Source organism: Astyanax mexicanus, chromosome 11, assembly GCF_023375975.1.
Source record: "Astyanax mexicanus isolate ESR-SI-001 chromosome 11, AstMex3_surface, whole genome shotgun sequence".
Taxonomy (NCBI): domain Eukaryota; kingdom Metazoa; phylum Chordata; class Actinopteri; order Characiformes; family Acestrorhamphidae; genus Astyanax; species Astyanax mexicanus.
In genome coordinates, this window is record NC_064418.1 from 43,717,519 (window position 1) to 43,730,781 (window position 13,263).

At 34.7% G+C, this 13,263-nt stretch overlaps 1 protein-coding gene across 1 annotated transcript in view; it reads left to right on the forward strand.

Annotated features, from left to right (window-relative positions):
* The first annotated feature begins 4,476 nt into the window (after positions 1-4,476).
* abca12 (ATP-binding cassette, sub-family A (ABC1), member 12) overlaps positions 4,477-13,263 on the forward strand; it is a 134,090-nt gene continuing 125,303 nt past the window's right edge. Inside the window, exons 1-3 of the mRNA XM_049484972.1 lie at positions 4,477-4,698; positions 6,469-6,550; positions 6,740-6,833. Of these exons, the coding sequence (XP_049340929.1) occupies positions 6,482-6,550; positions 6,740-6,833 (163 nt within the window). The 5' untranslated portion in view covers positions 4,477-4,698; positions 6,469-6,481. The remainder of the gene's footprint in view (positions 4,699-6,468; positions 6,551-6,739; positions 6,834-13,263) is intronic.

The window sequence follows — 13,263 nt, forward strand, 5'->3', positions numbered from 1 at the left end:
CAACATCGTTGCCGGCCATCATTTCTGCTCAACGTGAATCGACTTTCATCAGAGAATAGCACTGAGGCCCACTGGTCCCTCGTCCAGCGTAAATGCTCCCTTGCCCATGCAAGACGATGATGCCTGTGCCTGGTGGTGTGGTCAGGTACCCTTGCAGGTCGTCTAGCACGCAGACCATGCTGATGTAAACGGTTTCGAATGGTCTGACGTGACACTTGAGTGCCTCTCACCTCCCTTAAACGTGCCTGGAGTTGAGTGGCATTCATCATCCGGTTTCTCAGGGCATTGTTCACAATGTAGCGGTCATCAGCCTGGGATGTGGCCAAAGGACGTCCACTTCTACGCCTTTCTGTGACTCTTCCAGTCTCTCTGTATCTCTGTTGCAACCTGCTGATGACACTCTGTGACACTCTAAGCTCAGTGGCCACTTCGGTCTGAGAACGTCCCGTTTGAAGCATCGCAATAGCAAGGTACTGTTGATCTATTGTTAGGTGTCGTCTTGGTCTCATGATGTCAAAATGTGAACAGCATGATGAGGACAGCTGTTTAAACACCAGCTCTAATTGAACCAAGACATTTATTGTTCCATTCGAGGATCAAACACCTGTTGTGAATTTTGCCGTTAAGCTCCTCGTTAGAGAACAGCAACTTGTGCAAAAAGTACTGAACCATTTAACAGTTGGACATTTGCATTCACAAGCTTAGAGTAGGTCACATTAAGTTCACCTGTAAAGGTTTAAATGAATTTTAGGCTCGTCCTGAAATTTCACCCTAAAGCTGAATATCCCTAACTTTTTGTGAGTAGTGTATATATATTGCTTTTCATAATAGGTAAAGTACATGGATTACAAAAGTATTGGGACACCTACCTCTTGTTTTTCTTCTGAAATCAAAGGTAGTAAAGAGCATTTAAGAGTTTATCCTGCTTTGGTTAGAATCTTTTGTCTTTACTGTCCTTTTGAAGATTTTCTACTGGACTGTAAAGCATTGTTGTGAAGATTTGATTGCATTTATCGACACACGTTAGTGTGTTATCAACAAAAGTACATGCTGTGTTTGTGCATTTGCACATCTTTGTCAGCAATTGGTGCAACTAAAACCTGAATGCATTTGTATGTGTATATATATGTGTATATATGTAAATATATGTAAATATGTATACATATATATGGTGTGACAAAATATATATATATATATATATATATATATATGTGAAGCCAAACACTTTTTTTCTACAGCCTAACTGCATATGTGTTCCTTCATAGTTTCTAATACGTTTTTAATATTATACAAATCTACAATGGAGTAAATAATACAAATAAAATAACAAATATTAATGAGAAGGTGTGTCCAAAATTTTGACTGGTACTCTATAAAGTATGCTTTAGGAACTCTTAAAAATCCCACATGATGGACTCCATTAATTCAATTCATCATTGAATTAGCAGGTGTTTGATGATATCTGAAAAAGGAAATCACCAAACTGGGTCTCCAGCATACCAACCCTTCAGGATAATACCTGATGAACGTGATCCTGATCAAATTTACAATGCCACACATCTGAATCCACAGTGTCTTTAGTGTTTTTTGTGTGTTTTTTATTAATTTTAAGTGGTTATTTACAGTGTTTACAGCTAAAGCTGATTTGTAATGCATTAAATATTGCTGAATCTCTGTGGTTCTGATGATAAACTTGCCCACGACGGTGACCTTACTGTGACTGCTCAACCCCCTGTTACATCTGAAAGATGTACATTTTTCAATGTGTGTATTTTTTGATAAAGATATCTTTTGCAACATTTCACAATGTCATGGTCACTCTGTTATAACTCAGTACATGTTGTTATCTTAAATATTGTGGTTTTATTTATTTAGCTTGCTTTTATGTTCACCAACAGAAGTGCTCTCTCTACTGTGTGTGTGTGTGTGTGTGTGTGTGTGTGTGTGTGTGTTTACTGCAAATCTGCACTCACAGACTAGGCTGTAAACCCAGATAACACACCCTGGCAGGGCATGTATGGGAAGCACAGCTGGAAACCACAATGTTCTCTGTGCACAAGAATCTCTGTTATCCACACATAGATCCATAGATATTACATTTTTTGAATATCATTAAAAAGTTACTTTAAGTTTAAATTAAAATGTAAAACTCATATATTATATAGATGTGTTACACACAGAGCGGTCAGTTTAAAGCGTATATTTATTTTATTGTTGGCTTACAGCCAAAGAAAACCATAAAATCAATATTTCAGAAAATTAGAATACAAATTGGTACTTTTGGCATTTAGGCAATGTGCCAAGTCCTGCTGGAAAATAAAATCTTAGTGATATTTTACTTCTATACATGCACTTGTATAATGTCGCTGTCCTATGAAAAACAAGAAAAACAATCTCCATTTTTGTTGATTTTTATTTTACTACGTATTTTAAACACACAAACTGTCCCTTACACTGTATCAAAACGTTTTTTCTCCATTAAAAGTTTTGAAGGTTTTTTTTCTCTCTCCTGTAAAGTTGCTGTTTTGGAGAGATATGTTTTTTACTGGACAGCGACGATGAGCATGTTGGTCGGTTAGTGTCTAATCCTTTATGTCGTTGGCTGATGGACTGGAAAAAATTTGCAAGTTCTTTTATTTGTGTGCCTCATACCTGTTTACAAAACACGTATCTCCAAAACGGTCACTGTACTGCAGGAGGCAGAAGCATAAACATCAGACATATACGCTGACATGCCAAAAGTCATGGGACAAAAACTAGTGCCTATTGTGCCCACCAAAGGCGTTATTGTTACATGAGGCAAATATGTAGCATTATATTTATAACATGGAAACATGAGCTCTTCAGTAGTATATATATACAGCACTGGGAAAAATATAGAGACCATTTAAAAATGATGAGTTTCTCTAATTTTACCATATTGAAAACCCCAGGAATATAATCAAGGGGAAGATGGATGATCACAAGCCATCAAACCAAACTGAACTGCTTGAGATTTTGCACCAGAAGTGAATAGCATAAAGTTATCCAAAAGCAGTGTGTAAGACTGGTGGAGGAGAACATGATTCCAAGATGCATGAAAACTGTGACTAAAAACCAGGATTATTCCACCAAATATTGATTTTTGAACTCTTAAAACTTGTTTTCTTTGCATTATATGAGGTATTTGAGAAATGTTGTCTGTAGTTTATAGAATAAAACAACAATGTTCATTTTACTCAAAAAATATACCTATAAATAGCAAAATCAGAGAAACTGAATCCAGAATCAACTGGAGCTGCAATTCTAGCCAGATTCCACCAGTCACGTTCATTACCACCCAAACGCTGTCCACTGTGGGTGGTAATGCCTTTTAATGACATATCTTTGGTACACGTTCAGATGCACCCACTGAAGAGTTTAGCCCTAGTTTAGCTCCAGTATAATGAACTTGTTCAGTCTGGGCTGCTGAAAAAAGAGATGGTGGAGCATTATGTCCCTGTTCTTGAAGTTATGTGCTCATACTGTATTTCACAGCTCTTGATAAAATGCAGTTCAGCTGAAAATACGTACTATTAAAGTTCACAGGGTATGTCAAGGTCAAGTCCAAAGGCTGTAGGCCAGAACAATACCTATAGGAGCTGGATTTGAGTTAAATACCTTGTGGGCGTAAATACTTTACCTGTGGGTGTGTGGGCTGTGAGTTTAGCCGTGTCATAAAAAAGTCTTTTCACTGGAATGAATGCTCGCCTATAGCTACAGTATGAGGTAATCTGAGTGAGCTGAATGCTGATATTTGCTTTTGGATAATTTATGTACACATAAGATTTGCAATGTCCAGATTGGGCACATTTTTTCCATGGAGGGGTGGTGTAGATGCAGGTTTTCATTCCAGCAGCAAATACAGGAAGAAGGTCCTGTGTTCTGGATTAGTGCGTATTTCAGTGATTTTAACCTGGAGCAGCAGAAGATATGACATTAGCTCATAGCTGTAGTTATTATCTGGGTTTATATAATTTTGCACAATTATCGTGTTTACTTGTACGTTTTTGCTGTGAGGTAAAGGAGCTTTATTTTATATTGTTATTATTATTATTATTATTATTATTATTATTATTATTATTATTTATTTTAAAAAAAAAAAATATATATATATACATATATATATATATATATATATATATATATATATATATATATATATATATATATATAGCACTGGGTGTTTTTTTGTGTATATTGTTATAATGTGTGTTACAATAAGGGGTCCAAGCACTGTATGTGCTCCTTTACATTATTTTACCATTTCATTTGATTAAGGGTAGAAGCACATTTTATAATTGCTTTATTTTACTATTAATATTATCTTCTAAAGAAAAACAATATTGCCCTGGGGAGAATAGAGAATAGGAAACAAACCGGCCAGACAGGCAGGGAGACACGCCCATTGCCTATGAGAAAGAATGTCTATGGAGTGTGTTCAAGATCCTCAGATCAGATTTCAGTCACAGAGGTGTGAATGGCAGAGGCTCGGCCACAAGTTCATTTCAGTGAGAAACTTGTGATTTCTCTTCATTCCTGCTGATTTTTTCCAGTCAGTCAGGTGGCCGTACCTCACAGGGAACACTTTTTGACAGGATTTACTCTGCTGGAACAATGCTCTCAACTCATCACCTCTGGTACATTGGATAACGTTTAATTAATCCAGCAGAAAACAAGGTAAAATGACTCAGACTCATATTTTCATCTAATCTTTATAACAGTCACATTCTCTGAGATTTCAATACATACAGTATTATTAGATAATGTGTTATTTTATATATATATTAGATGTAACTATGTGTCCGTATGTGTTTTGTTTGTGGAGATTAGTGGTGCTCCTTAGTTTGAGCATCAGTGATATAACTGGTGGAACACAGTATATATATATATATATATATATATACATACATGTATATATATATATATATATATATATATATATATATACATATATATATATATATATATGTATATATATATATATATGTATATATATATATATATATATATATATATATATATATATATATATATATACATATATATATATATATATATACGTATATATATATATATATACATATATATTAAAGCTGGTAATGGTTCTTATTTATAGATTACTATAATATATAATAATATTATTTCACTGCAATAATGGAAATTAATGTAAAAAATATATATATTTGTGCCACTTTGAACCATTTTTGTATTGATTTTAAAACAATATTAACACCATCTGTCAGATTTATATCACTTCACATTATAGTAAAACAAATGCTCAACAGTGAAGATATAGTATTTTTACATTTTAATAAATTTGTAATTTATTTTTTATATAAGTATTTAAAATACACGTGAATATGCCAATGTTTAGTTCTGAAGCTTATTCTGTAAGATTGTTTATACCTTGAGTAATTTCATGTCCAAAGTCAATGGAAAATCCAGCGCCCACATGTTTTTGTTTTTGTTTTTTTGAGTGCAATATATATGATTTAATATAATATAGTAATATACTATATTTAGTATGGGACAAAGCTGTGGAACATACATTTTTATAACATGCTAGTTTAAAAACAAATAGATATTATACGTGTTTCTTATATATTTAACGTATATGTCGAGCTTTTTTAACCTAGCCTGTGCTCTGTTTTGCCTGCATGTAAAGGGTGCGGGTTTGTCTGCTCCAGATCACTGATGAGGCTGATGTATACACATACACTAAATATATATTTATATTTATATTTTTTTATGTTTTAGTCTAGAGTATTTAGTTATTTAGTTATATTTAGTTATATAAACTATATTTAGTTTTTTCTTTTTAGGCTCATAAGTTTGTCTAAGTGTCTAAACTTTTCTAAAACATTCTAAACAAAATAAAAACTTTTTTAAATCGTCAGCGGGGGGGTTGTGGGAGAGATCATTTTTTAAAATCGTCATGGGGGGGGGGGGGGGGGTGTACGTGTTAAAATCGTCAGCGTCCTGTCACTACTATCCCACCGCTCTCCGCAAAACAGCAAGCTGATTGGCTGTTTCTCCGGAGAGGAAATTTATTTGGGGCTTTTATTTGGCGCCCCCTCTAGTGCAGCGCCACCATGCGTCGCATAGGCTGCATACCCCCTTTTTGCGCCACTGCATCAGCTGAACATGTGTCAAGAACTTCATGATCCACAATTATGTGGATTTCAAAATAAAAATATATATTGTTTATTAGTACAATGATACAGAATACTGACTGTTCTTTTTGGCTGGTTAAATGGTACAAATCTGTACTTCCTGCTGTTCGAAAACACATCTGACCCTGTAAAGACCATTATTATATCTTTAAATGGTACAATTATGAAAAGTGTACTTTTAAGTACAACAAAGGTCTTTATATCGTACGTTTTTTGTGTATATAGCGTAATATAGAGAATATTGCTCTGTCTCTCTGTCTTTTGTCCGTGTTAGCACCCTTCCTCTGATGGCCGGATTCTTCCAGCAGCTCCGACTTCTTTTGTGGAAAAATGCCTTGAGCGTCATCAGGCAGCCAGTGAGTTCTCAAACCCCATTCCTCCACACTGAAAAACTATACTTCACGGTGTCTGTCCAGTGATTACACAGAAAGATACACCGCACAGTGTCCTTCCAGACAATATTATATGTGTTATTATCAATATCATGTTTGTAAATATTCCTTTAAAAAAAAACTAATTTTACTTTGTTTTTCCAATATTTTCAGGGCTGGTCACTGGCTCTCCTCATCTGGCCTCTGGTGATCTTCATCATCTTAGCCGTCACCCGCTCACAGTTTCCCCCGGTGATCAAAGACAGCTGTAAGTTCAGCCATTTCTTCTTGCTGCAGTAAAATTGATCAATCAAGTCAATTTTGTACTTATATAAACAGTAGGTGCATTCATACAGTATGTACTCAATTCTCCAATAACTGCTTTAGACAATCATATTTGATTTATTTGAATTTGTTCAGTGTTTTTCTTTTTTTTCTGTTTTCTAAATTAATACTGTAAAAGGAATACTACATTTAAAAAAAAAAAGTCGTTCCGACTATGAAGCAACACAAAGGGAATGTTTTAGTAAAGTGAGTACACCCCTCACATTTAGAATTAGAGTGTTTATTTCCTCTTTATATTCATCTGTCGTGAAAGACAATCTGTGTTCTTATCTGTACTTGTATTCTTGTGGTCTCGGGAAACTTCATCAGTTGCAGCCCGCATACTGTTCCATTTACAAGTTCAAAGCTAGCCAAGTACACAACAAATGTCTTGCTCCTTCCACATTATTGAAGCCAATATCCCAGAATGCACCTCGATGGAGGAGAAAGTGCCTACCTGTAAGTTGTACATTTTCAAAAATAGTACTGCTATGTGATAAAATACGTTTTAAGTTATTTTTAGGAGAGAATTTAGGTTTAAACTTCAGATATGTGGTTTGTTTGTTAAGAAAGCGTCTGTGTGAAAACGTGCTCCAACGTTTTTGAAACAGCACCTTCCGATTCTTGGAGAGGGTGAAGTCGCGTCCTCCCATCCTTGGAAGTGTGCACTCAGGGTCCCTACTGGTTAAGTACAGGAGTCCAAACTTGTGTATTCTGTAGTGAAAAGCGGCCATTTTTTGGTTTAAAGTACAGCTGAATGTTTGTATTTGACTGGTTTCTCAGCCCCGGCCCAATTTCAGTAGCGGGTTTTGATTGGACAGTGATTATATTTAATTTTGGCACAAATACTGCACTGCTCTGAGACGGAATGCAATCCTGTGCATTGCGATTTGCTTTTGAACAATCATAGCACCACACAGTGGAATACAATTTTGTTAAGCTGATTGAATTTAAATGCAATTCTGACACAAATTTAGCGATTGGTTTTGAAAATGTGAATTCTTGTGTATTGTTTTTCCTATAAAGAGATCAAGTGCAGTGAAATGTTGTGTAATAGTGATTTTGTATTTCATTTAATCACGTATTATGCATTTTAGTGAGCAAAAGCATTGAATTTTGTGTACGGCATTTACAATTTTTTCACGGTAGTGTTGCTTTTCAATTTGGCACTAATTCCTCTCTATAGAAAATGAGAGGTGAGATAATGTGACTAATATATAATTTGGTTCCAAGTCCAGGTCATAATTCTAATTCCTAATTCCTAATTCCTCTCTATAGAAAAGAGATGATTTTAATATATTATATATATATATATATATATTGTCAGACTGGTAAAAGTAAAAAAGGGTGAAAGTTTTGCTCGCTGTACAGTTTGTAATAGGGATTTTAGGGGACTAAATGATTGCAAAAGGCATGTTAAGGTGAGATAATGTGACTAATATAAAATATGGTTCCAAGTCCAGGTCCATAAATCTAATTCCTAATTCCTCTTTATAGAAAAGAGACGATTTTAATTTCTTATATATATATTGTCAGACTGGTAAAAGTAAAAAAAGAATAACAGTTTTGCTCGCTGTACTACAGGTTTGTAATAGTGATTTTAGGGGACTAAATGATTGCAAAAGGCATGTTAAGGTAAGATAATGTGACTAAAATGTAATATAGTTCCATGTCCGGGTCATAATTCTAATTCCTAATTCTTAATTCATCTCTATAGAAAAGAGACAATTTTAATTTATTATATATATTGTCAGACTGGTAAAAGTAAAAAAGAATGAAAGTTTTGCCCTAAATGATTGCAAAAGGCATGTTGAGGTGAGATAATATGACTAATATATAATATGGTTCCAGGTCCGGGGGTACCTCCCTGAAATGTATTTTTGCAACTTGGGATGTCTGTATTGTGGTGCACAATAGAATGCAAATTTATATATGTAACGTGATGCTGGTGGTGCAACCATTTCTTTGGTTGAACTCATGAGAACACTTACTATTCCCTCTGTGCGCTTGGTGTAAATTGGGTTCTCATTGTGCAGCGTGAAAATGGGCGATTATTTGGCCACACCTAATCCTAGATCCCCATTCATGGACACAATTACTGATTGTTATGCAGTTGGAAATCACTGACTATGCGTAATAGTGTTAAGTATTTACTGGTCCTACATTCATGGCAGTTATTAACACTTATTATATATATGTATTACAGCAGAAAAGCGTGGAAATATATTATAATAAATGATTATATGCTGTTTTCTTTTAAAAAAAGGTGTTTGCACTGCTTGTAGCTGCTTAGCGTAGACGGCCGCTGGGGCATGGTTCCTACCTACAGTGTTTTGTTGACTCTTGATACATTTCTCTTGGGTATCAGCGATGTTTTGTGTGGTCTTTTGTAAAGCCCTCGCCTCGGCTGAGATAGATTACGCAGATACCCGACGTTCCAGGAGTTTACGCCAAGATTTCTCACTGCTAGCTGATCAGAGGTCAGCTGTATGTCACGCCTGCACAGGTGTAGAGATGTAAAAGCAGGGGACGTCTGTCTGTATCGGTCTTTCTGAACAAAAGCGATGTGTGTTTGCTTATGTGGAAAACGTATGGCTACTGTTGACCATAGGTACAGGTGGTTAGATGGGCTTTACCTTGAGATCAGGAGGGAGGGAGAGAGGGGGAGATGAAAGCAGTGGATGAAAGTGAAGCCTCTTTCTTTCAGTGGAGCAGTGTTTTCAGTCCCGTGTCCCAGATCTCCCTCCCGCGAGAGACACTTTTTGTCTTGCTTCTAAGCTTCTAAACGATGAGTCACGATGAGTGGATTACATTTTGCACCAGAAAGAAAAAAAAAAGCTTTCTTATAAACCACCTCTGTGGCTGATGAGTATCATATTAGAGCCTCCTGATAACAGCAAGCAAATATAAAAACTCTTAAAACCTCAGCGGCTTTCTTCAGCTTCAAATACCTGTGCTAGCAATTTCTTTAAGAACACCTTTCTCTTTTAGTAGCTGTTTTCAGATGATCTAGGCTGGTCCTGGATGGTCTATGAATATGGTTGAATGTGGTTTAAATAAAATAATTTAATATATCAGTAAAGTCCAGTCCAAATATTATGACTACCTCCTTGTTTCTACTCTCATTTAGGGGTTGAACAAAATATCAATCAACCTTTACCAATCAACCTTTACCAATCAACCTTTACCAATCAACCTTTACCAATCAACCTTTACCAATCAACCTTTACCAATCAACCTTTAACAATCAATCTTTATTTAAATTTGGGAGGATAACACTTTACAATAAGGGTCATAATTTAACAGTAGTTATAACAGTAATAAACGTTGGTAAAGGATTAGGTCATGTATTATGTACTATTAATTGACACCAGTTAAACATTTTTAAACATTACTAAATTTTAATACTGAAGAATGTTGTAAATAAATTTGAATCAAGACATTAGTTAACAATTTTATAATGAATAATGTCTTAAGTAATGGCAATTAAACATGGTTAAGGATTTTTTTTTGTAAGTACTGTCAACTAATGTACCCTTATTGTAAAGTGTTACCATAAATGTTAAATAGAATATATTATTCTTGGTATTGGTAAAAAAAAGTAAGATAAGTATATAAATAATAGTACAATTAATAATTCTAAAATATAAAATTATAATCATAAATGTAACTGAAGTAAAAACAATCAATCCAAATAAATTAAATAAAATTAAACCAAATTAAAATAATAAAAAAAAATAAAAGTTTAAAATGTCTGTTTTTATTGTAAAAATTATTGTAAAAGTTTGGGTTTAAATCAGGCTTGGACAGAACATGCATGAGTTCAGGTAGAGTCGGGCTCGATTTTTTTTTACAATCAGACACAGCAGTACTGATGCAGTTTTTGAACTCATCTGCTGCTCTGCTGCTGTAATCAGGGGATTTGGTTCAAATCCTGGTTATGCAGCTTGCCTTCAGCTGCCGGAACCCTGAGAGTGCACAATTGGCCTTGCTCTCTCTGGGTGGATACAGTAGATGGGGCTCTTTCCTCTCATCACTCCAAAGGGTGATGTGGATCAGCACAAGGCTGCGTCTGTGAGCTGATGTATCAGAGTCGCTGTGCTTTCCTCTGAGCCTTAGCGCTGTGATGCTACTCGGCAATACTGCATCTGCAGCAGTTCAAAAAGAGGCTGAGTCTGACTTCACATGTGTCGGAGGAGGCATGCTCTAGTCTTCACTCTCCTTGTGTTGTGGCACCACTAGTGATGGAGGATATACAGCTGATTAGCAGCTGAATGGGTTGGACAATCAGCCTTGCTAAATTGGGAAAAGCCTAATTTAAACAGGCTTAACCAGTTTGACCAGCTTGAGCTGGTAAGCCTGTTTTTCTTTTCTGTGTAAATTTCAGGAATTGCAACATACAGAAAGTCATCTCTCTAAAAACAAGAAAAGAATATATTTTTTTAACCTTAGCACACTTGAACTAGTTTACTCAAATTATATTCTACATGATTATAATTAAATACAGTCACATAAACAGATAGTGTTACTGTTACTGGACATAGTTACAAATGATCTCAATGAGGCATTCAGGTGACAAACAAATATCAATAGCTGTTTATAATGTAGTTTTAAGGTTCTGTAGGCTGTGGTAATTTCAGAAAATGAAGTTTAATAACATTTGACCAAAATCAATCAACCTTTATTTAAACTCGGAGTACATTAGAGGTGGCCCTCATTTTTAGTGTAGCCGAGAAATTGCATAGGAAATGGATTGACAATTAAAAAAAAAAAAAAAGATAAAAAAACAAACAAAAAAACAGCATGTTATGAAGATATAAGATATTATAAAAAGATATAAAACAAATAAGGTAAAAAAAAAAAGAATTTAAGAGTTGGAATCATAAAATCATATGTAAAAAATCAAAGGTAATAAAACTAATATAATGCAACTACAAATGAATAAATAAAACTAATCACATAAAAGAGTAAAATATAAATAAACAATAACTAAAAAAACGGTGCCACTTTATAATGTGTCCCTAAGTACTATGTAGTTACACAGTAACAATTCATGTAATTACAGGGTAACTACTAATGAAGTACACATTGTTACAGGTTAACTACAGAGGTACAGGTAATGTAATTACACATGTGTATTAATGTTAATGTTGACTTGTGTAAGTACCCATGTGTACCAGGGTGAGTGTACTTACACAAGTGATAAAAGTGGAAAAAAGAAAAGTGGAAAAAAACTGCTAAAACAAACCAGAATTAAAAACAACTTAACTTAAAAAAAAAGACTAAAAACAAATTGCTATCTCTGTAGGATCTTAATTTTAAGGTTGGAACCATAATGTTTTGGTGTCTGGGACGCCCGTTCAGATGCCGTGAGAAATGTCCTCACCGTTTTCTAGGGAAGAAGCTTTTAGAGGAAACAAAATAGCTCTCAGAATTATAAGAATTATAAGAAACATGAAAGAACCAGAACAGCCAGTCAGAGGTTTGGTATTGACAGCTGTATCAGGTAGAACCGTCCCATCCATAAACAGAGTGAACTCACAGAAGCTGTGTAAGAACCAGACATGGAGATTTTCTGGCTTTTTTAACTGTGTTACATTGTTTCGCAAACTGTGTTGCCAGCAGCAAACTGTGATTACTAGATCTACAGCTATACCTGTATCCCTCTATGAATATCAGTATTATTACTAGCATTTTAATGGAATGTTCTTGATCATTCCCGGTAGACAAGATAGACAAGATGTGACGATAGCCTGTGAAACAATACTTTAAATATAGCAGTTTTACAGTGAACACTGCTGTTTTCCAGCAACTGATAAAATAGTAATTAAGACCTGTGCACACATATCCTATAAATGATCAGCCTTTAAGCCCTTTAATGTTTTTTTTTTTTACTTTTTGTTTAAGTGTGTCATTACCTAGTAATATATAAAATATAATATATTATACAGCTCTGGAAAAAAATGGGACCACTTAAAAATGATGAGTTGAAAACCTCTGGAATATAATCAAGAGGAAGATGGATGATCACAAGCCATCAAACCAAACTGAACTGCTTGGTGAAATTTTGCACCAGGAGTAAAGTCATCCTAAAGCAGTGTGTAAAACTGGTGGAGGAGAACATGATGCCAAGATGCATGAAAACTGTGATTAAAAACCAGGATTATTCCACCAAATATTGATTCCTGAACTTTTAAAACTTTATGAATATGAACTTGTTTTCTTTGTATTATTTGAGGTGTGAAAGCTCTGCATTTCTCATTTTCTGCAAACAAATGCTCTAAATTACAATATTTTTGGGGGGAATCTGGGAGAAATATTGTCTGTAGTTTTTAGAATAAAACAACAATGTTCATTTTACTCAAACATAAACC